The sequence below is a fragment of the Stegostoma tigrinum genome, chromosome 20, assembly GCF_030684315.1.
Source record: "Stegostoma tigrinum isolate sSteTig4 chromosome 20, sSteTig4.hap1, whole genome shotgun sequence".
Taxonomy (NCBI): domain Eukaryota; kingdom Metazoa; phylum Chordata; class Chondrichthyes; order Orectolobiformes; family Stegostomatidae; genus Stegostoma; species Stegostoma tigrinum.
In genome coordinates, this window is record NC_081373.1 from 58,099,021 (window position 1) to 58,123,458 (window position 24,438).

At 41.2% G+C, this 24,438-nt stretch overlaps 1 protein-coding gene and 1 non-coding gene across 3 annotated transcripts in view; both read right to left on the bottom strand.

The window, feature by feature from the left end:
- ccar1 (cell division cycle and apoptosis regulator 1) overlaps positions 1-24,438 on the bottom strand; it is a 108,802-nt gene that overhangs the window by 78,815 nt on the left and 5,549 nt on the right. For both annotated transcript variants that reach the window (XM_048551264.2, XM_048551263.1), the window contains exons 4-10: positions 22,443-22,487; positions 19,721-19,753; positions 18,410-18,597; positions 10,490-10,604; positions 8,747-8,924; positions 7,604-7,733; positions 2,738-2,899 (exon numbers count right to left, since the gene is read on the bottom strand). In XM_048551264.2, coding sequence (XP_048407221.1) covers positions 2,738-2,899; positions 7,604-7,733; positions 8,747-8,924; positions 10,490-10,604; positions 18,410-18,597; positions 19,721-19,753; positions 22,443-22,487 — 851 coding nt within the window. The remainder of the gene's footprint in view (positions 1-2,737; positions 2,900-7,603; positions 7,734-8,746; positions 8,925-10,489; positions 10,605-18,409; positions 18,598-19,720; positions 19,754-22,442; positions 22,488-24,438) is intronic.
- Positions 2,183-2,249, bottom strand: LOC125462085 (small nucleolar RNA SNORD98). The gene has a single exon (XR_007249592.1). It is a non-coding gene; the product is annotated as a small nucleolar RNA SNORD98 (small nucleolar RNA).

Sequence of the window (24,438 nt, forward strand, 5' to 3'; positions counted from 1 at the left end):
ACAAATGCATAATGAAGATAGCAAATTCAACAGCTCCAATGAAATGGATATATACCTCGACTCATTCAGGGCTGTACTGCTTGCAAGGAGAATGGTGTTACCATCACTGAATCCCTCATATTAAAATCCTGGAGGTTACCACAAGGCACAAAACAGGAGTGTGATGAAATACCCCCATTTATCTAGGTGAGTAAAGCTCCAAAAATACTTGAGAAGCTTGACACCATCAAGGACAAAGCAGCTCACTTAACAGGCGCTACATCCACACACTCCATCACTGACACTCATTAGCGGCAGTGTGCACTACACACAAGCTGCACTGCAGAAATTCAAAGATCCTGAGACAGTGACTTCCAAACCAATTGCCACAACCGCCTAGGACAAGAGCAGCAGCTATACAGGAACGTTATCATCTTCCCCTCAAAGCCATTCACCATTCTGATTTGGAAATATATTGTTGTTCCTTCAGTGTCGCTGAGTCAAAAACTTGGAATTCCCTCCTTAATGGCATTGTACATCTACGTACAGCACATGGACTGCAGCAGTTCAAGAAGGCAGCTCACTACCATCTCCCAAACCAGGGATGAGCAACAAATGTTAGCTAAGCCAGGGATATCCACGACCCATGAGTGAATACTAAAAAAAAAACTCTAGATTCATAAATTGCAGGAAAGCCCTTTGGCCCACTGAGTTTGGACTGATATAACTACAACAATAAACCCAATTTTCTGCACTTGTTCCATATCCTTGAATGTTTTTTATCCAAATATTTTCTGAAGCGTGTAAGGTTTCAAGGCTCTACCACCTTCTTAGGCAGATTCCTGCTGAATGAAAAAAGTTTTCTCAAATCCCAGCTGAATCTCCTTCCCCTTACCCTAAATCTATGCCCTCTTGTGATTAGCCACTCCACCAAGTGGAACAGCTGGCTGCTCCCTATTCACCTTGATCATACACCTCGATCAAGTCCTCCTGTTCTGGAGAAAATAACCCAAATCTATAAACTCTCTTCTTATATTGTGGAAGCAGAGTCATTAGTGACATTTAAGTGACTGCTGGACATGCACAGCAGTGAATTGAGGGGAATGTGGGTTAGGTTATTTTATTTTTGGATTAGGATTATTCCACCGCACAACATTGTGGGTCAAAAGGCCTGTACTGTGCTGTACTTTTCTATGTTCTATGCTCTATCTCAATTTCTCCATCCCAGGCACATCCTGGTGAAACTCCTCTGAACCCCCTCTAGTGTTATCACATCCTTCTGTAATGAGAAGACCAGAACTGTGCACAATACTCCAGCTCTAGCCTGACCAACACATTGTATAACTCCAAATTACCTCCTTGCTCTTATACTCTGTGCCATGGCTGATGAAAGCAAGTGTCCAATATGTTTCTCAACTGTGCTATTCATGTGCACTCCTGACTATGGGGATCAGTGAATAACTATCCCAAGATTCCTCAGTTCCTCTAAGCTAACTAGTATCCTGTGATTTATTAAACATTCCCTTAATCTTGTTTCTTCTTCCAAAGTGTATCACCTTGTACTTACCAGGGTTAAATACAATCTGCCACTAGTCTGCCCATTTGACCTACCCAACTGTATCCTCCTGTAACTGACAACTATCTTCTTCACTATTTACACACTTGTCCGGCTTTTCGCCTTAGACCAGATCCAACATTGTGCCCTCCCTTGTTGGACTGACTACAAAAAAAACCTTCACTGCATATATTTCAAGAAATCTGCCCCATCTAAAACCCTTAACAACATGACTATCCCAATTTATGTTGGGAAAGCTGAATTCCCCTGGTATAATTACCCAGTTATAACTCTAATGTCTATATATTTGCTCCTTGATTTCCACTAAGTGATGTAAGAGAATTCTTCTTGTCAACAGCAGCAAACCCAGGTTAGGCATTTTGAGGGGTCAAATGCAGTCGGTCCTGACGTGTAATAAGTTTCATGGGTAACAGTTTAAAACCTAGCAACTATAGTATGAAGGAAAATGAGAACCTCTGGTTCCCTAATTCGTGGATGTGGACCATAGATTGTACAACTATTACAAACAGAAGTGCTCAATGACCTCATGCCCATTATGTAGTGTAAATATAACAAATATACTGAATAGAATGAAAAATCACACATCGACAATCAGAGCCCCAAAAATGCTCCATGGTCATTTTGAATGGGTTCAGCATATTTTTTTCTCCACACTGTCCTTTCAGTAATGGAATAGGATTAAACATCATTACCCATACGTGCTTTTGATGTGTGACTGTAAATGTAAACTTTGGTGTAAATGTTAGAATGGAAAGCCTAATTTGAGATGAATTTTACTACTCAAAAAATGGTATTAATGAGTATCATTTGTGCTGACTGAAATTTTAAGCATTTGGCTAGTTACAGAAGTGATATGGGACAACCAATAAAAAAAAGCAAATTATTTCTATTTGCATATTAAGGAAACATGGAAGCGCCATGTTTTTAAAAACTTCCAGTAATTTTGCTGTATGAATGGTTGCAATCTTTAGTCATACTGCACACACAGCAAAAGTAAAATAAAAAAAAACACAGCTTTCCACGTCATGGAGGTTTACCTGCCATCTTTCTTACACAAGCTAAGAATGGTCAAAATTCATTCTTTATCAACATTTTTCACTTCAATAAAAGCAAAATCTCACTAAAAATTAGTCATGGCTAACTAAACAGTGCCACGATCACAAAAAATAGTTGTACACATACCAATCCAAAGAAAACTTGGAGAACTGAACTGTGTAGCGAGGAACCACACGTCTCTGCCTTCTTGGCGACCTGTCCCTTTCTCGCCGTGGTGAGCGCTCTCGGGACCGTTTACGTTGTGGTGACCGTTCACGCGAACGCCTCCTATCTCGATCTCTTTCACGACTACAAGAGAATTTAATTTGTAAAAAAAAATCATGATTCAAGCAGAATTGCATTCACATTTAATTCAAAATAAACACAAGCTAAAACATCCTCTATGTAGAATTTCAGTTCATCATTTAAAACAAAAATGTCTAAATTTGTGAAGCAGCCCTAAATGGCATCCAAACTTAAAGAAAACCTCTGCTTAAAACTTACAACAAAATGAAAAATAACTCAAATGTTTTCGAAGTGTATTGACTATATATAAGAAATCTTGAGACTTAAATTGGAGAATGTTCTGCAGGGTTAAATGCTTCTATGCACAACGTGTTATCTGATTCTCCAATCTTCTCCCTATAGACGACCTGTTTCGTCTCCCAAATACAGGTTCCAGCAGCCCTATCCTAATTATCCAAGTGCCATTCAATGCCAGCAAAGCACTTCCCCATGGGGAGTATTACAGCAGAATTTGCTCTGAACCATGCACACAGGAGTTTTCTCCTGTGGAATGGAATCCAAGGCTGTTTCATCGCTTAAGTCAAGGAGCGCAATGGTTGCTCAAATTGACCCAAATCAGAATGATTAACTCGAGAATGTTCTACATCCAGAAATGCTTTAACCAATTACCGCAGCATTCAAAAAGAAATCAAGAGGTCCAAGAGAGCCACTGTTAGATTGGAAGTGCTGAATCCTTTGCTAGAGAGGTTTCAGCCTGAGGCTGAGCAAGAGTGCAGGTAAGAGCTCTTTAAGTTTAGACTGAAGGCAGTGGGGATGGCAGGTAGGACAGCAGAATGCTCCTCTTGCAGGACGTGGAAGGTCAGGGAGACTTCCAGTTGCCCTGGTGGCTACACCTGGATGTATCTCGTGACAGGCCGTGTTAGTGAATGGGAGCTGGAGCTGGGTGCACTCAGTGTCGTACAGGGTGCAGAGAACATCGCTGATAAGAGGTACAGTGAAGTGGTCACTCCTAAGGTGCAGACTACACATAGCTGGGTAACCACCGGAAGAGATAAAGGGGAAAAGCAACCATGTGGCCATGCCCCTCAATAACAGGAACACAGCTTTGGATACTGTTTTGAGAGTGTCGGGGGTGGGGGGGAGGAGGCGGCGACCTTTCAGGGGCTAGTAGCAGTCAGGTCACTGACACCGTGACTGGCTCTGAGGCTCAGACGGAAAGGGTGCAGTTACACACAGCATTACTGATAGAAGTTTCAATTGTGAAGGGGACAGACAGGATATTCTGTGACCGCAGCACGGACACCAGAATGGTGTGCTGCCTCCCTGGTGTCAGGGTCAAGGATGTCTCTGAACAGATGCAGAACATTCTGAAGGGGGAGTGTGAACAGCCAGAAGTCATTGCGCACATCGGTACACATGACATTGACAGACAGACGGATGGCGTCCTGCAAAATGAGTCTTGGGAGTTAGGTAAGAATTTAAAAAGCAGGATCTCAAGGGGAGTGATCTCCAGATTACTGCCAGTGCCATGGCCAGCGAAGATAGAAATAGAAAGAAAGGCTAGATGAATGCGTGGCTGAGGAGTTGGTACAGGGGGAAGGATTTTCAGCTCTTTGATCATTATGATCTCTTCTGGGGTACAGGTGACCTATAAAAGAAAGGCATTTGAACTGAAGGAGTCCAATATCCTCACAGGGAGACTTGCTAGTGTTACCTGGGAGAGTTAAAACTAGTTTGGAAGGGGTGTGGGATTCTGAATCAGAGAGGGGCCATCGAGGAGTCAGGGGAAAATACATTAGCCATTGAGAGCAAGTTTACTGTTCAGGATAGCAGGAGCACAGTAAAGGGAAGGAAAAGACTTCTAGTTTAAAGTGCATTTATTTTAACACATGAGGCCTGATGAGTAAAGGCAGATGAGCTCAGGCCATGAATTGGCTATGGGAACTGGGATAATACAGCCATAACAGAAACATGACTCAGAGAAGGGCAGGACTGGCAGCTCAATGTTCCAGAATACAGAAACCGCAGGCATGACAGAACTACAAGCAAACATTGAAGGGGAGTTACCCTTTTGATGAAGGAGGACATACAACAGTGCTTGGACAGGAAATTCTTAAGGGGTCATCAAATGAGGCCATATCATTAGAACGACAAAACAACCCCCAAATAGCCAGGTGTTAGAGGAGCAGATGTGTGGAGAGATTGCAGATACTGAATAAAGCACTGAACATACAACAGTACAGGCCCTTTGGCCCATGACGTTGTGCCAATCTATTATCCCACAAAGATCAATCTACCCTGCATATCCGATAATAGAATATTATTTAATTTCCCATGTTGACTGGGCACCAAGAGTGTAAAAGGTCTGGAGCAGGTAGAATTTACCAAATACATCCCAGTAAGTTTCCTAAATCAACATGTAGAGGGCCCTTCTCAACAGGCCGCAACACTGGATCTCCTCATTGGAAAAGAGGTCAGGCAAGTGACTGAAGTGCCATTCGGAGAACACTTTGGGTCCAGTGACAATAACTCCCTTAGTTTTAACATAGTTATGGAAAAAGACAGGACAGGTACATAGGTTAAGACACTGAACTGGAGCAGGGCCAATTTTGGGGCCATTAGGAATGATCGAGCAGAGGTTGAAAGGGTGAGTCTGTTCGAAGGAAAAGGAACAAATGGCAAATGGGAAGCTTTTAAAATTGTGATATCAAATTCAGGGACAGCATGTCCCTGTTAGGGTGAAGGGAAAAGCTGGCAGGTTTAGGGATCCCTGGATGACGAGCGATATTGAGGCTCTGGTCAGGAAAAGGGAGGTGGTATACATTGGATTTAAGCTAATCTGGCTCAAGTGAATCCCTAGACGTCTATAAAAAGTGTAGGATCACATTTCAGAGGGGGACAAAAGAGAGTAAAAAGAGGGTGAGATTGATCTCGCAGATAAGGTTGAAGATAATCCCAACAGGTTTTATAGCTCTATTAAGAGAGTAATAGGGTGGCTAGGGACAGAATAGGTCCCCTTGAAGATCAGCATGGCAGTAAATGTGTGGAACCACAGGGGAAGGAGGGAGATTTTTAATGAATATTTCTCCTCTAGTGATTAATGAGAATCATGGATGCGAAGGAAATAAGGGAAACAAATGGGGACATTTCAGACTGCATACACATTACCAAAGAGGCAGTGTTTGCAGAATTATAGCACATTAAGGCAGATAAATGCCCTGGACCTGATCAAGTCCATCCTCAGGTGTTGTGGGAGGCGAGGGAAGAAATTGCAGAGGCCCTTGCAGAGATTTTTGCTTCATCTTTAGCCACTGACGTTCCAGAAAGCTGGAAGGTGGCTAATGTTATCCCATTGTTTAAGAAAGGTAGCAAAGACAAGTCAGGTTCATTGGCCTGTAGTTCCCTGGCATCAGTGGTAGACAAGTTAGTGGAAAGGATACTAAGGGGCAGATCAACCAACATTTGGATAGTTAAGGTCTGATTATGGATAGTCAGCATGGATGTGTGTGCGGGAAATCATGTCTGATAAATCTTTTAAGTAATTTCTGAAGAGGTAAACAAGAGGATGGATGAGGGTAGGGTAGTGGATGTTAGTTAAATGGACTTTAGCAGGGTCTTTGACAAGGTCCCACATGACAGGCTCATCAGGAAAGTTAGGTTACACATGATCCAGGGAGAGAGAGTAAATCTTATTTAAAATTGGCTCGACGGTAGGAAATAGAGGGTGATGGTTGAAGGCTGTTTCTCAGGCTGGAAGCCTGTGACTAGTGGTGTAGCACCGGGGTCAGTGCTGGGGCCTTTGTTATTTATTATTTACGCAAATGATCTGGATGTGAATGTACAAGACATGATTAGTAGTTTGCAGATGAAACAAAATTAGGAGGTATTGTTGATAGTGAAGAAAGTTATCAAAAACTATAGAGGGATCTCGATCAGATGCGGAAGTGAGCTGAGGATTGCAATTTAATACAGGGTAAATGTGATGTGCTGCACTTTGGAAAGTCAAACCAAGGTAGGACTTACACAGTAAACGTTAATGTCCTGAGGAGTGTTGTGGAACAGAGGGACCTAAGAGTAGATAGTTCATTGAAAGCGGTGTCACAGGTAGACAGGGTGGTGAAGAAGGCATTTAGCATGCTGGTCTTCATCAGTCGAGACAGTGAGTATCAGAGTTGGGACATTATGTTACAGTTGTCTAAGTCATTGGTGAAGCTACACTTGGAGTATTGCGAACAGTTTTGGTCAGCCTGTTATAGGAAAGAGAATAGTTAAACTGGAAAGTGCGCACTGAAGATTTACGAGGATGTTGCCAGGACTTGTAGGCCTGGGGTATAGGGTGAGGTTGGCAAGGATAGGACTTTATTGCTTGAACACAGGAGAATGAGGGGTAACCTTATAGAGGTGTACCAAATCATGAAGGGCAGAGACAGGATGAATGCGATAAGTGTTTTCTTCTAGAGATGGGGAATTGAAAACTAGAGGGCAAGAGGGGATAGATTTAAGAAGGACCCGAGGGGCAACTTCTTCATGCACAGTGGTGCGTATATGGAATGGGACAAAGTGGTTGAGGCAGGTACAATAGCAACGTTTAAAAGATAAACGGGCAAGATGGGTTCCGAAGGATATGGACCAAATGCAGGCATTTGGAACTAGCAGAGCGGGCACATTCATCAGCATGAACCCATTTGGGCCGAAAGGCCAGTTTCCATGCTGTATTACTCTATGACTCAATGGCGACGAGCCAAAGTGACTTAATTGTGATTTTACCTTCGATCATCTTTCCTGGTTAATGTTATTTCAAGTCTTTCATTCCGGGTCATGAATCTAGATGGTGGTTCAATCCTCCGGACAGCCTGTGGCTGTGGAATGACTCGTACAGGAGGTTGCAGCAACCCAGCTGTAACAGGAACACGGTGAAATAATATTACAAAGTGACAAGACAGCAAAATGTATGAAAGGTTCAGAACCACTGTGTTCAAAACAAAAAAATGAAGTATCACTTCTAGATTGATGTTTTTAACAGCTCTCACTCAGAGCTTTGTGACTTGCTTTCTGGCAATGTTTGTTCTCATCTAGGTGTGAGATATCAGACCGAGAAACACAACTTCCAGGATTTGAAGCAGTCATCAAGCAGCAGCATTAACATGATCAAGGCATTGTTATCAAATTTTTCAGCAAGGTGAAACATGACAAATCCTTCCTTCGGAAGGTTCCAACTTGATTCTCTGAAATGCTCCCTCTTAACAGCACTGCTAGAAGAAAACCTGCAGCCACAAATTGCACAATCGAGTGTCAGTGGAAACTGGAAATATAAATAGAAAGTGTTGGAAACACTCAACAGGTCAGACAGCTTCTGCTCATAGAGGAACATAGTTAACAATAAAGACTAATGAAACTTCTATTCCACAGATACTGACCAACATGCCAAGCATTTTTGGTTTATGTTTAACAGTGATTGTGACAAGAGCATGCTCTGATGGAGGACGACTCTAAGTCTTGACTAAATGATTGCTTAACCTCAGTAACAAGCCAGACATTAACAAAAGCAAAAATGATACTTAATTGTAAAACTAATTTGTGCACAGACTAAAATACTTATGTTGTGTTCCACAAGACGTGCAGAAATACGTAAAAAGAGGTCTCAAAAGAAAAATAATCGAGAACCACATTTGTGAGGAGGCTTATGTGTAAACGAAAGTGCACCTTATGGTTGTTTTGGGTTTCAGTTACAATGATGTGAATAAATATTTTGTAGGTGATTTATGTTAAGTTTCTGAATGTGATCCATATTTAGACTCAATTACATATTATACATCGACAATAACTTATAATCACACTGCATGGCTGGTGGGTGATGTATGTTTAATCTACGTATTGTTAATACGAATGCAGATCTTGTTGGTAACTTACGTTTCTGCTGTGGTTGCTGGAGCAAAGGTTGAGGTTGTGCTGACAGCAAAGGAGTGAGAGGAGCAGCCGCCATAGATGCCTGTAAGAGAGACTGGGGCTGAGGTGGAACACCATATGGCTGCTGTGTGAGAGGCTGCATGACAGTTGGAGGTGTCTTGATCAGTGGTTGAGTCTGACTCTAGGCAGTTGATTTAAGAAAAATAGTTGAGTGACTTGCCGTCAACTGAGGCCAAAGTGTGAAGCACACATAACACATTCATATACAAATTTTACACACGCGCACCTACACTTTCATACAGACACATTATGCAGACTCCTAATTAGGGCTACAGTCTCCTCAATCCAGCTAACTAGGTGCCTTTTACACGGTGGTAATGGATGAATTCACCTTTGAAAGCCATCAAAGCCCAGAAAGATGAAGACATACAGCTTGTGATTGGAGGAGCACCAAGCATCAAGAAGGTGAATGGTAGTGCATCAACCTTAACCCTTGGGGATGGGAGGGGGCAGTGAAGGTGGAGGAGGTGGTGGTAGTGGCAGGCAAAGAGGGGCTGTGTCAGTCAGGGCAGAGGGATGCGTCAGGTGAAGAAGGCCTGCGGCAGGCAATAGAGAAAGAGCTCCTGGTAAGCAAGGGCAAGTAGTTGTGGTGGACACAGATGAGTGGCAGTGTTAGGCTGGGAAAGCCACTTTAAATCTATCAAAGGAATATGAGTGAACGGGGATCAAGGAAAACCTGAAGCTACTCAGATAATGTATTTTTTGCATGAATGTACAGTCTCTCAATGAAGGCCACATGGGAAAAAAATGTAAGGAAACCAGGTAAGGACAGAATCAGAATGCTGGATATGGGCAGTTGACCCTGGAAACCATCAAAGCAGCTGGGATTTAGAAACAGTCCTGAAAAACCTTGATGGTTCAAATTCGTTGAAGCTAAGCATGAATGAAGGTCATAACCAGCATTTGCTTAGTGCAGCTGAGAAAAATTGGAGTTCAGAGGAACCCCAAGGCTAGTGTCAGCTGAGTGAAGCTTGCTGACTGCAAAAGAGCTGGGACTGTGTCAGTGGGTGGTCAAATTCAGTCCTCGGAGTCCAGTGCAAGTCAGACTTAACTACTTGAACAACGGACCTGAGCATCATGGAGGCATTCTGTGATGGTGTGGCTTTTGAGGAAGTTCTGAAGGAAGGAAATGTGAAAAAGTGAGACTTGGAATAGAAACAACATTTTAATGAAATTTGGTCATTACACTTGGGAGGGGGTTTGCAGAAAAATCTGTGGGATCTGCCCTGAGCATGTTTATTATTTGCAGAGCTCTATTAAACATTCAACTGCAGTTCATGTCATGTTAATTCTAGATGTATATATAGTAGATAATTTTAGTAATCTAACTTTCCACAGTAGAGAGTTTATTAAATTTGCTAAAGCCATTGAATCTTGAGGCTATATTCTCTAAAGTACCTGGGATCTCAAACTTTGGTCACAAGAAGGAAAAATGTGACCTGCCTAAATTTGCCTGTCTCATCCCAAATGTAACAGTGTGCAACTACATGTGGGACTGCAGCCAAATGAACCTCATAAAAGATAGGGATTAATGCAAAATGCGTTTTCAAGTGAGGTTTAGGGATCGAGGTCAGTGGACATCATCTTGCACAGCAAAAAGTCTGGATTGAATTTGCACAACAAACAAATAAGTACCAAAGCATTAAATCAAAAAACTTTCCAGTTGTTCCATTCAGTTAATCTCACCTGGTTGGGCAAAGTCTGTATTCGCTGTGCATTCCATTTGAAGGGCATGTTGGGGTTGTAAGCAGCTTCAACCAGCACTCTGTCTCCTACCTGGGGAGCCTTGCCTTTCACAGCACTGGTTAATGCAAAAACATTCAGTCAATATATTACAGCCGAGTTAGGAATTAATATACATGCATATATTAACTACAACTTGACTAAATGCTAGCTTTAAAATAGGAAAGGTTTAATATAAGAAAAAAAGTTTAACATATAATGTTTCCATTCATTACACCTCAGTACAGACAGCATTAACTATCTGCTTCTAATGGTGATCAAGGACAAGGCTTCGCGACTTAACTGGTTGCAGTGACTTGCTGAATGGTGGCATATGCTTGATGTGACAGTTATTCTCATGAAAAGTGTCTTTTGATTCAATGCTTTACCCACACTTTGTCCAATCTACACATTACCCTCAGCAACATCACCTGAAGTCAGAAAGTAGAGCTCCACATGTACACTGACAACATCTAGTTCCACTACATCATGTCTCAACTGGTCATGCTCAGTCTTAAAAATATATTCAATGACACTGCCTCAAGGCTCTCAGGAGTTGAGAATTTCTAAAATCAATAACCCACAGAGAATGGGAGCACGTAGTGGGCCTCTTTTAAAAGCAGAGTTGGTATTGAGAGAAGAACTAAACACAGAGTTATAGCACCTGACACTGGGGCCTTCATCAAGTCCAACGGCACAGTGTGCGGTGTTGCTGCCTTGAAGCATCCAAATTACAGTCCAACCTTGATGATTCAGCAAGTGCATTCATAACTCATCCTAATAATCTGAATATCAATTTGCAAATCCTTCTCACGAGCACGAGGCGCAGGTCGTGGCAGCAGGAAAGATGTCTGGTCAGCTAAATGATGGAAAGAAAGTTCGATCCTCTCCCAACACTATTTATAGCTCCAGGATACCGTATACATGTTGAACTCTGAACTGTAATAACTGTAACTGCAACACCTATGGTGCTGAGATAATATGTTAGCATAGAGAATTGGCTAACTAACAGGAAGCAGTTGTGATAAATGGGTCATTTTCAGAGTAAATGCAATGCCACAACGATTTGTGCTGGGCTCATTTACTTGTGTTCTTGAGAGTATTTTTCTTTCAGAGGGTCATTAATCTGCAGGGGGCATCAGTTACCTCAATTAGTTGGATGGCTGGTCTGTGAAGTTGAGTGATGCGAACATACTAGTCCTCTGATGTCTACAATTTATAATCCATCAAACAAGATAATTAGGTACATTACTTGTCCAATCAATTATAGAATCTCTGAATTGTTATGGTATAGAAGGTGGCCATTTAGCCCGTCATGTCTGCATCAACTCTCCGCATGAGCTTTATGATTCAATACCAATCTTCTATCTCTCCCCACAACCTTGGATACCATTTGTTTAAACGATCGTTTAACAATCGTGTCCTCAGGTCTTGTCGAATGGTTCAATTTTATCTACTTTGACCAAACCTCCAGGCAACATGTTCTGGATCTTAGCTGCTCGCTGTATGAAGTATTTTCCTCAAAATATTTTCTTTTGCAAGCCATGTTACACCTGTACCCGCCTGTTTTTGATTCTTTTATGAGCAAGAACAGTTGCTTCCCCCATATACTCTTTTCCAGCACCACCATATTTTTTTTTTAAAACTTGCAAATCTTCTCTTGATCTTTAGTTAAAGCATCGGTACAATTCAACCACCAAGATTTAGAGTCACTTCGGCATTCCTGATTCACAATGACTATAACACAGGCCAAGCACCGGTTTTAAAGTGACATTTATCAGGACAGCTCTGATCTACAGTGGCAAGGAACATTCACTAGATTAAAAACAACTAATGACTAAAGGACACTACAATTCAACTCCAATCGGTAAAGAATGAACTAGACAGTTGTAAGTTTATCATTTGCATTAACCACCACGACTACAAAACAATATTAACTAGATCATATCTCAAAGATTGCACTGATCAAACAGTGGCTCAGGATCTCTTTGTATATTTGTTTCTGACAGTAGGACAGTGGATAATCTTAGCATGCAGTTGTTGGGTAGTGAGGCCAGCTGCAGCTAGGGCTGTCTGTTGGGTGTACATTGTTCGAGAGGCACTGTGGGTCAACTTCCACAATGGTTAAGGTTACTATGAAGGAGTCTCCTCACATTAAATTTGGGGACCCTCAGTTAAACCATGACCAGTCTTCTCTCTATGACAGGGCAGTCCTATGATCCTCTGAGACCACGGTGACTTTTGGTTTACATTTGCAGAATTTTTGTACCTGAGACAGCAGTGAAGGGTGTCATATCATTTAATATGTTTAAGATTGAGCTATTTTCATTGATAAACAGTTTTAGAGGGCAGACTGAAAAGTCGAGTAAACCCTCTTACTAGCCCATCCATGATCTTGTCAAATGCTTCACAAGGTTGCATGGTCAACTCCTGCTCTTGATTGTTACATTTTGGTGAAGAAACTCCTCATGACTAAAATAACAAGCTTGGGCTTGTTGGTTGGAAATTTGGATACGACAGGAGTCATCCACATTAATTTCCAGCGGGAGTGAGGTAGAATTTTAGTTAACTTCATAAGCACTAATAATTTAACATTCTTTTGCCATTTACTCTTATGCAAGACATTAGTCAGATTAAAAACAAAATTATTTAAACTCCACAAGCATGGATATCAATGCAGCAGAGTTTCTGTGGAAAATACAATTTGGCTGCACCAGCATTAAGCTGGAGGCCATATTTGCAAATGGAACAGGAGGCTAACCCATACCCTGGCAAGAAAGATAAAGCAATGGGGTTTAGTGAAGGGTGGGAAAGAAGCAGAGGCTTCAGGGAGGAGGTAGGATGGCACATGGGAAGACCAGGAGTGCTGAGGCCAGGCATAGATGCATTTTGGAATGAGTGAAAAATGAGATGGTCAAAAACAGACCATTTTGAAATTCGAGTGTTTTGTCTATATAATTTGCAAAAATAGAAATATCTGACGAATCCTCATTGAGTTAGAGTGCTACTCAGAATTTTTTCTGAGATGGACTCTCCTAATATAGGTTCAGTAAACGGTAGTTGACCTGTGCCTTGAGGCTCCAGAGATTATTTCATAAAACAATCTGCCACAACACCTACCTCAGAACAGTTCTGAGGAAGGGACACCGAACCTGAAATGTTAAGTCTGAGTTCTCTCCACCGATACTGCCACAGCTGCTGAGCTTTTGCAATGATTTCTCTTTTTGTTTCTGATTTCCAGCATTCGCAGTTCTTTCAGTTGGTATTCAAGGAACCTGGTTTGGAATCTCATCATAGCAGATGGTGACATTTGAGTTCAATAAAAATCTGGAAATAAAAGTCTATGACAACATGAAGTCACTGTCTATTGGAAAAACTCACGTGCTCACTCTTATCCTACAGAGAGGGAAAACTGCCATCCTTACTTGTTTTGGTTTACATACGATTCTGAACCCGATAATGCAGGAGCTTCTTTATTGCCTGCTAAACTGTCTTAAAATGAGACTTCAGTTATATGAACTGCTGGAAAGTCTCAAGAAAGAAAAGTTATCGGATGGACAAATCTGGTACCAACTAAGGTACTGGAAATGAAAGTAGCTCCACTCTGCAAAGTCTTTATTACAAACATCTGGGGACTAGTGCTAAAATTGGGAGAATTGCTTCACAGGCTAGGCAAGCAATAACCTGACAAAATGATACCCTTGGCACTATATGATGCAATCACATCCTTGGGTATGTCCTGTACTACCAGCAGAATGGTAAAGAGTTAGGAGGGAGTTGATCTGGTAGTCTTCAACTTTGATTCTGAGCTCCATGAAGTCGAACAGCACCAAGTCAAACATGGGCAAAAGGAACTCACGACTGATTACCATATTGCCCCACCCCGAATCTTGGCTGGTGAATTATTGCTCCTCAATGCTGAATAACACTTAGAGGAAGCATGGAAGGTGGCAAGAGCACAAAATAGACTCTCGTCAAGAATTTCAATGTCAACCACCAAGACTGGCTTTGTAGCAGCACCATGATCAAGCTGTTTGAATTCTCAAGGACACTGCTGCTAGTTGGGGTCCGTAGTTGATGGTGAAGGAACTGACAAGAGGGAAAAACACACTTGATCTCACCTTCACCTATCCTCCTGCTAAGATGCATCTGTCTGTGACCATATCAATAAAAGTGACCAACACACATTCCTTGTGGAAATGAAGCAGTGTTTTCACATTGAAAGCACCCTTTATTGTGTGGCACAATCACTTTGTCAAATGGGATAGGCTGCAGTTCAACATGGGTATCCATGAGGCACTGGGGACCATCAGCAGCAGAACTGCACAACAACGTAACTTGAAATATCATAGCCCAGCTTATCCCTAACCAACCATTACTATGAGCCAGGGAATCAACACTTGTTCAGGACAGGTAGTCAGGCCAAAATCCCGGAATGCCCTTCCATACACCACTAAGGGCCTAACTACAGCACACAGACTGCAATGATTCAAGATGGCAGCTTACCATCACCTTCTCTAAGGCAACAAGGCAGGGCGAATAAATGCTGGATTAGCCAGTGATGCCCATGTTCAAAGAAAGAATAAGAAAAATATGAAGAATGAAGAAGAAAATCCCATGAGTACCACTTGGAATGCTTACAAATGAAGTGTCAAACAAACCTACTTGCGTACTAAACAACATAAGCAGTAAGTGACATTGAGGTAGATGATTCCATAGCCAACAGATCAAATGTAAGCTCTGCACTCCTGCTAAGTCCAATTGTGATTGGTGGTAGACAACTGAACAACTCATTGGAGAAGACAGCAAAAATATTCAGTCCATCACATCAGTGCAAAAGATAAGGCCGAAACATTTGCAACAATCTTCACCCAGAAGCATTGAGTGGATGATCTACCTCTGCCTGCTTGAGGTCCTTACAGTCACAGGTGCGAGTCTTTGAGCAAATCAATTCACTCCTTGTGATATAAAGAAATAGCTGACGTCACTGGCTACAGCAAAGGCTATGCCGACTGACAACATCCCAACATTAGTACTGAAGACTTGTGCTTGACACCAACCAGGTGAAAGCATCCCACTTGATTGGCACCACATCCACAAACAATCCACTTTCTACACCACTGATGCTCTGCAGAAGTGGCGTATACAATTGACAGGACGCATTACGGAAATTCATCAAGGTTCTGTAGCCCCTATCAAACCCAAGACCACAACAATTTAGAAGGGCAATGGCAGCAGATAGATGGAACACCACTAACCACGAGTTCCTTTGTAAAGCACTGACCATGATGACTTCAAAATATATCGCTGTTGCTTCAGTGTTGATGGATAAAAATCCTGGAACTCCTTCCCTAACAGCATTGTGGTTCTGTCTACAGCAAATGAGCTGCAGTGGTTCATAAGAACATAAGAACCAGGAGCAGGAGTAGACCATCGGGCCCCTAGGGCCCGCCCCACCATTTAACAAGATCATGGCTGATCTTTTTGAGACTCAGCTCCACTCCACACCTACTCACCATAACCCTCAATTCCTTTACTGTTCAAAAATTTACCTAGCCTTGTCTTAAACACATTCAGCCAGGCAGCTTCGACCTCCTCACTGGGCAGGGAATTCCACTGATTCACAACCCTTTAGGTGAAGAAGTTCCTCCTGATATCAGTCATACATCTGCTTTCCTTTATTTTGGAGGCTACGCCCCTTGGTCCTAGTTTCACCTGCTAGTGGAAACAACCTCCTGCCACCACCTTATCTATTCCCTTTATAATCTTATATGTTTCGAAAAGATCTCCCCTCATTCTTCTGAATTCCAATGAGTATAATCCCAGCCTACTCAGTAACTCCTCATAATCTAACCTTCTCAACGCTGGAATCAACCAAATGAATCTCCTTTGCACCCCCTCCAGTGCTAGTATATCCCTTTTCAAGTATGGAGACCAAAACTGCACACAGTACTCCACATGTGGCCTCACCAGGACCCAAAACAGCTGCATAATGAAGGGTCTAGGCCTGAAATGTCAGCTTTTGTGCTCCTGGGCCTGCTGTGTTCATCCAGCCTCACATTTTGTTAACTTGGATTCTCCAGCATCTGCAGTTCCCATTATCACTGCAGCATAGCCTCCCTGTTTTTAAACTCCATCCCTCTAGCAATGACAGACATATTTCCGGCACCTTTTTTAACTACCTGCTGCACCTGCAAGCCTACTTTGAGCAATTCATGCACAAGGACAGCCAAGTCCCTGTGCACAGCAGCATGCTGCAATTTTTTACCATTTAAAACACAGTCCATTTTGCTGTTATTCCTACTGAAATGGATGAGCACGCACTTATCAACATTGTACTCCATCTGCCAGGCCTTTGCCGATTCACTCAGACTACCACTATCCCTCTGCAGACTTTCAGTGTCTTCTGCAGCTTCATGGCAGATTATCACCATTTTGTTGTGAGCAACTAGGGATGGGCAATAAATGTTGGTCCACATACCATGAACGAGTTTAAAATATGACCGAACTTGGTCAGGTGCTACCATATTGTCTAGGGTAGTCTCGCTCATCTTACATTTGGACTCAAGTTCTTTTGCCCAAATTTAGACAAGACTATAACAAGATCAGGAACCCAGTGGACCTTGTAGAATCCAAGCTCAGAGTTTTGAGCAGCTTATTTCTCCAAAAGTGCTTCTTCATAGCACCACCAGCGATACTGCGACTCTGCTAATGATTTACAGTAGACTGATAACTGGATTTACTTAATTTCAGGTTTAATTGACTGGATCAAATCTGTCCTGCTTTTAGTAGGCAGAACATAACTCGGCAATTTCCCACACAAGAATGTAGACAATCTGGAAATTTCCTGGTGCAGCTACAAGTGCAACACATCTTCAGCCATACAATGGGATCTTGCCAGGGTTTATAACCATTGTTAACCAAGGCCCATAGTTATTTCTTGATATTATGTGGATTTGAATTTGCTGAAGACTGGTAATTGTAATGCTGTACCCAGGAGGGAAAATTGGTTCATTCACAAGGTACACTAGATTGAAAATAGTTGCAAAGCTTCAGCTTCATCTCTGCCCTTGTTCGAAATTTGGTTGTTAAAGCATTCATTCCATTTAATGCTTGGAATTGGTCAAACTACAGGGCTTTGACTGATGTGTTTATGGTTAAGAATTATTCATCTCTCTCTTTTGTTGTATATCAATGTCACTTTCCCCTCATCATCAGGAGAAAAGCCCACAGGTGAAACTATAAAGAAACTGAACAAAGACAGTATAGCATATGCAATAATTAAGACATCAAATGCAATGCACGGCTTTATCATAAAGAAAGTAATATCACTATTATATGAAGATTTAATCTCCCAGTTGGAGTTTGGTGTTTCCTTCTTCAAAACTGCACTGATTCTGGCAGGGCTGTGGCGCAGATCTGTGATACAGTTCCATTATGAGACCAGTTTGTGTCAATTAGTCTTGCATTCCCTAAAAATAGAAAACTAAAATCTTAATGTGTTGTTTAAGATAAAGGATTCAATAGGAGAGAGGGACAGAAATCATTTCTTCTCATGGTGTTTGGTGTGGGGTGAGTGCTCAACAAAGGAACACAAATTTACAATTAGAGTAGGGTGACTGTCAGGCAATACCCACAAGCCATTCTTCATACAAAGAGTGGAAATCAAGAAATGCTTCTCTTGAACAGGTGATGAACCTGGCAGTCAGATGAATATTTTGAAATTTGAAGTCACATTTTCCTTTTATAAGAACATTAAGGATTACAGAACCAAATCCATTAGATGGAGTCAGGATAGAAATCAATCATGATCCAAGTGACGAGTGGAACAGGTTTAAGGGACTAAATGACCTCATCCAGTCAAGTAAAACATGAAGCACAAACCTTAGCTGAAAGAAGACATCTTCATCCACAAAACCAAATGTGTCATGAAGCTTAGTTACAACTCCAGTGAATACCCGTTGCTTCTGTGGTTGGGTCTGCTGTTGTGTAGCCCGGGGTGTTGGGTAAGAGACGGTGATTTGAGCTGTTGTCTGTGGGGCATTGAGGCTTGTGGGAAGAGCCACTGCTGGCTAAAAATAAAACGAGTGCACGGAATGAGTTGTCACAGTCACAGACACAAACCACCAGAAAAGATTTTGCAAAATTTAATGCTCAACATATTTGGTTCTTTGCTCCTTCAACTCCACAAATTATGACAAAAATTGTTTGTCACAATTTACATCCACAGCAGTGGTCATGCAGCAAAAAGTTATTAAATTACTGTAGCTTAGCTATTGCATGTTGAATGAACCAATTCACATGCAAGTGGATTGACATGCTACCTGTCACAATTATTCTCCTTGCAAAGTAATTTGCAGATGCTTCAGGGCTCATTGGGTTATTGCACTCCATAGCATGCAACTGAGCTATCCAGTTTGGATGGTAACATCTGACTGCCAGTCTGTGCCAATTCAACAATAAGGCCACAGTAACAGATGATACTTAGTTAACAAGCAAAAAACACATTTGGCCTGGGAATCCTGGATGATCAGCATCCAGGTGCTTTGACTATAAAGCGTAGGCATGTTGTGGTTGGGCTGAAACAGGTTCAGGGTTGGGCACAAAGCCTCCTGTCGCTCAATAGCCTGTCAGTTCTTACTGTCAAGCAATCATTTGGATCAGATATCAAAAGATTCTCAGTGGGAACATTAGTCAGTGAGAAACTTGGCGTCTTTCCCTCTCTACAAATAAAAAGGGGGAAGGCACTGCATATTAAACAAAGACTCAAAAACAAAAAGCAGCAAATTAGGACACATTGCAAGGATTTCTCAAACCTGCATTTTGATTTAAAATTACTACATTCTTGAAGATGGGAAGAGGCTGAAACCAAAGAAGTCCACATTTGCAGGGTATGAACTTGTGGCTCAGATTGTTTAATATTAATAAACTTAACACTGTTAATAAACATAATTATTATTTAACTGAATTATTAATCATCAACAATACAATCACTGGATTAGTTTTGAGGAGCTGGCATATTGCAAAAAGTGCATAAAATCTATGGAACTTGTAAAGGAAGAGAAATTATTGCAGAAGTCTAATAAAGCACAGATCAGATAGGCAAGGTTGTAAAATCACAACAGCTATGAAAAAAATTTCACTCTGGAATAAAGCCCAACATTTACTTGCAGCAAAAATAAATTGAAAACTTACTTGGGGAAGCAAAGCTTGTGGAGGCTGCTGCAGCTGAAGAAAAGGAGAAAGTTAATGTTTACATTCAAATTCTTAAAAGTCTTGAACATTTAAATCATTCATATCAAACTCCAGGCTCTGAAAATAAAGTACTCCCTTGTCCACCAAACAGAACTGACTCCAGGACAGCAGTCATGACACTGTGATTTCCAGAGTCAGGGCAGTCAGATAGTCAACGTGCATGATGTTAAATGAAGTGAGTCCAAAGATAGATAACTTAAAATCCAGAAACAGTAAATGTTAAATTATCAGCAGGCCAGGCAAAATTCAAAGACAGATTACAAGGCAATGGGCCAAGGGCTGGGAACACGAAACTCTGTAATTAATCCCAGTTAGAGTAATAGAGATGTACAGCACAGAAACAGACCCTTCGGTCCAATGCCAACCAGATATCCTAAATTAATCTAGTCCCTTTTTCGAGCATTTGGCCGATATCCCTGTAAACCCTTCCAATTCATGTACACATTCAGATGCCTTTTAAATTTTGTAACCATTCTAGCCTCCACTATGTCCTGCAGCAAGTCATTCCAAACATGCACAACCCTCTGCATGAAAAGTTGCCCCATAAGCATCTTTTAAATCTTTCCCCTCTCACCTTAAACCTATGCCCATCCTGGAATAATATCCTGACTATTCACCCTATCCATGTCCCTCATGATTTTATAAACTTTTATAATGTCAATCTCTCAGCTACCAACACTCCAGGGAAAACTGCCCCAGCCTTTCCCTACAGCTCGCTCATGGCAAAATCCTTGAAAACCTTTTCTGAGCCCTTTTCAAATTTCACAACATAGTTCCTATAGCAGGCAAAGAGAATTGAACACAGTATTCCAAAAGTGGCCTAACCAATATCCTGACAGCCACAACATGACCTCCCAACTCCTGTACGCAATGCACTGACCGATACAGGCAAGCATTTCAGTGCCTTTCTCACAACTATGTCTACCTGCGGCTTCACTTTCAAGGAATTAAGAATCTGCACTCCAAGGTCCATTATAATTCTGTTCACAATAAAGACAGCTGGAAATGTCTAAAAATTGTTCCCCGTACATGCGAGAGTTAGATCACACCAGTTATTTGAGGTGCAAATGTGCAATTTAATTTAAGAGGAACTGATTCAGGTACAATCCAGGTACATTCCCAAGAAGGGCAAAAAAATGGAGCAAACGAATCTGGAGGTCTGTATACTACAAGAGAGAGATAAAATAAGAAGCTGAAGAGGAGACTGGCAATGAATGGTTCACAGATGAATTGAAAAAGCAAACTGGGAAGTGAAGTATAAAAAGGAGATTTACAAGAGACCAGAGGCCTGGGTTCAAGTCTTACCTGCTCCAGAAGTGTGTCATAGTAAGTGCAAATAGAAGGATTACAAATATTTGAGGGGCTCTTATCATGCAATGGTAATGTCCTGACTTTTGAGGCAGGAGGCCTGGTTTCAAATCCTCCTCATTCCAGAGCTGTGGAACAGCATCTTTGAACGGATTGATTAGAACATAATATAAGGGTTTAAGTAGGATAGTACTTAAAGTATAAGGCACCTGGACTAGATAAGATGCTTCCAACCAAGAGAAGTGAGAATGGAAATTAAAGAGGCCACATATTTTCAATCTTCCTCAGGGATGATCCTAGATCACCAGAGATTTGCAAATGCTATACTATGTTCAAGAAAGTATGGAAAGACTAGGCAAATAACCGCAGATCAGTCAATTTGAATTCAGTGGTGATGTTTTTAAGAAATTATAATTTTGAACAAAATTCATAGTCTTACACTTATGAGGGGTGCAGTCTTATTCATAGTCTACTTTTATTATGAATGCTTGAAAATAAGTCTTTGTTCTTAGAAAGAATGAAAACTAACTTTCTAATAATGGGGCAACGTTCACTCTGACATCATGGGTAAATGGCCATTATCACTGGTCAAGAGGGTTTTGACAGGTGATTGACAGAGCAGTGACAACCAGCTCTCAATATGATGACATACCAACAAGTATAGGTGGGGAGTGGACAAGCACAAACGAGCCACCAAATTCTTGGGAAGATAACCAGGAGTTCCCCTACATCCACCCACGGTAAGGAAAAAGATGCCCCTATTCCTCTAGCCTTCAGAGCAGCTTTGGAATCATATATTTTCTTTCTCTAATTAATCAATCATACTTAAACTGCTACTTCTTAAACTCAAAACGATCAGAAAAGTGCTGGATAACTATGAAAGGCATGGATCAGGTGGATTGTCAGAGTCTTTTTCCTAGGTGGATGTGTCAAATACTAGGGCTGTAGGTTGAAGGTAAGAGGGGAAATTTTAAAGGAGATGTGAGAGACGATTTTTTTTTAATACACAGAGGGTGGTAGTCTCCTGGAACATGCTGCCAGGGCATGTGGCAGAAGCAGATACGACAGCAATATTTAAGAGGAATTTAGACAGATACTCAAACAGGCAGGGAATAGAGAGAGATACAGACCAGATCAGATATATGATCACTCTATTCACAGAAAATATTTATAATTCACAACTGCTTATCGATCTTCACAAATTGTTATTGTTGAAATTATCAGTAAGAATGTTGAAGGTAAAATTAATTGCAAAACAAGGCTAATCACAGAAAGGAATGACATCTTTCAATGCTAAGAACGAATCTGCTCCACTTACTGCAGCCAAAACTTTCAAAAGCAAAATGACACAAACCTGTTGCTGCACACTGTAAATGGTCTGCTGGGGCTGCTGATATTGCTGGAAAACAAATTGACAACATTATGAAAATTAACAAGCAATGAAAACATTGTTATTCTCTGCTACCTGTTTACACCCACATGATCAAGGAAATTAAACCCTAAGGAGAACCTGTTCTGACAATTACCAAAGGCAAAATGATTGCTCAGCACAACCTGTCAACCAAAAACCGTTCAAACATTTGCACATTGGTGGAGAGGGGAGACTATTTGCGGACGCGCCATGAATTTATGCAAGGAATAACACGCTTGACAAATTCATTGGGCTTTTGAGAGGGATATAATTAGTAGAGTTGGTTGGGATAACCAGTGGATATGGTTTACTTGTACTTTCAGAATTCAATCAGTAAGGTTGCACATAAGAGATCAGCAAGTAAAATTGAAGTAAATGGGATTGAGTGTGGTGCACTGACACGAATACAGAATTGATTGGCAGACAGGAAACAAACAGTAGGAATAAACAGAGATAATGTGAACTGCAGATGCTGGAGAATCCAAGATAACAAAGTGTGAAGGTGGATGAACACAGCAGGCCAAGCAGCATCTCAGGAGCACAAAAGCTGACGTTTTGGGCCGAGACCCTTCATCAGAGATCAGCTTCTAAGAGGTAGCAGTGGAGTGCTTCTGTGCTTCTGCGTTTGTACGACTGGATTGGAAAGCCTTGAACCAGGAGGTTTTATCTAAAAATTAGAGCCAAACCTTTTAATGGTGAAGTTAACAAGAACTTCGACAAATAATGGTAGACGTTTCAACTCTTCTGAAACCAGCTGGATCAACTTTCATTTAAAATTTGATCTTAAGAGAATTGAGTTGAAGTTATGTAAGGCTGGGTTGTTGAAAAACTACGAACTGACCAAATGACAGAACATGCTTAAGGAGCCAAATGGTGTACGCCTGTCCTTAAGTTCCTTCTCCAAAGGCTTCACAAATATCGGAAGTACAGAAAAGCAGACTGCAGCATTTCAAGACAGCTCACCACCATCTTCTCAAGGGCAACTAGGGATGGGCAATAAAAAATGTTGGGAAGCCAGCAATGTCCACAGCCCATTAGTGAATTTAAAAAAATACAAATTCAGTTTGCTGGGAGCATTTTATCATGAAAGTCCTTGAATTGAGTCTTCCTACCATTGAACCTGACACGCAGAGCAAAACACCTCTATAGGAAAAAAACTTAATGATGGTGGGTTGTTGTCAAGTACAAAAATGGAAAATACAGTAATATTGATTATGGGCAGAAACATAAACCAGAAACAAGGATATTATATACAACCCATTGCATTAATATGTAAAACTTTACACACAACCCCACAAGTAACATTGCGGCAACAAAGGTAGAAGGTCTTTCTAACTGTAAAAGTACAGTAAAATTACAACAGGCTACATTTAATGCTGTGTGATTTAGCGTACAATGCTCTTATAAAGCAGAGCTTGACACTCCCGCCTCTGAGAACCAAAACTGAAACACTCAAAGAGGAGCACTTCACCCTATAATCTGTTAAAAGGAGTATGAAAAGGGGTGTAACCTGTCTTTCAGCTTCTTCTAGTGGTTAATTCAAATAAATCCCTGATACTCACTTTATAATCAATAGGTAACAATTTATCTATCAACTCTAACAGTGAACAAACTAACTGAACTATTAACAAACTGAACAAATCTCTTTAACTACTAACTATTCCCAAATAACATAAAATTCTAGCGGTACGCTGTCCCAATAAATATAAGTCCTACTTTAATAAAACAATAGAATGTTAACACAGAATGTCAACAATAGAACGTTAACAATAGACTACAACAGTAGTCTCTCAAAATTACAGCCAGGTTACATCTTCCAAAAATGTTCTGTGTTTTCTCCATTGATTCTTCTGTCAGGAGTCTTATCTAGGAGTGTTGTAGTACCATTGTGAATAGATGATGCTTTCTCTAAAGGCTGAGAGCTATTATCTCTAGCAGA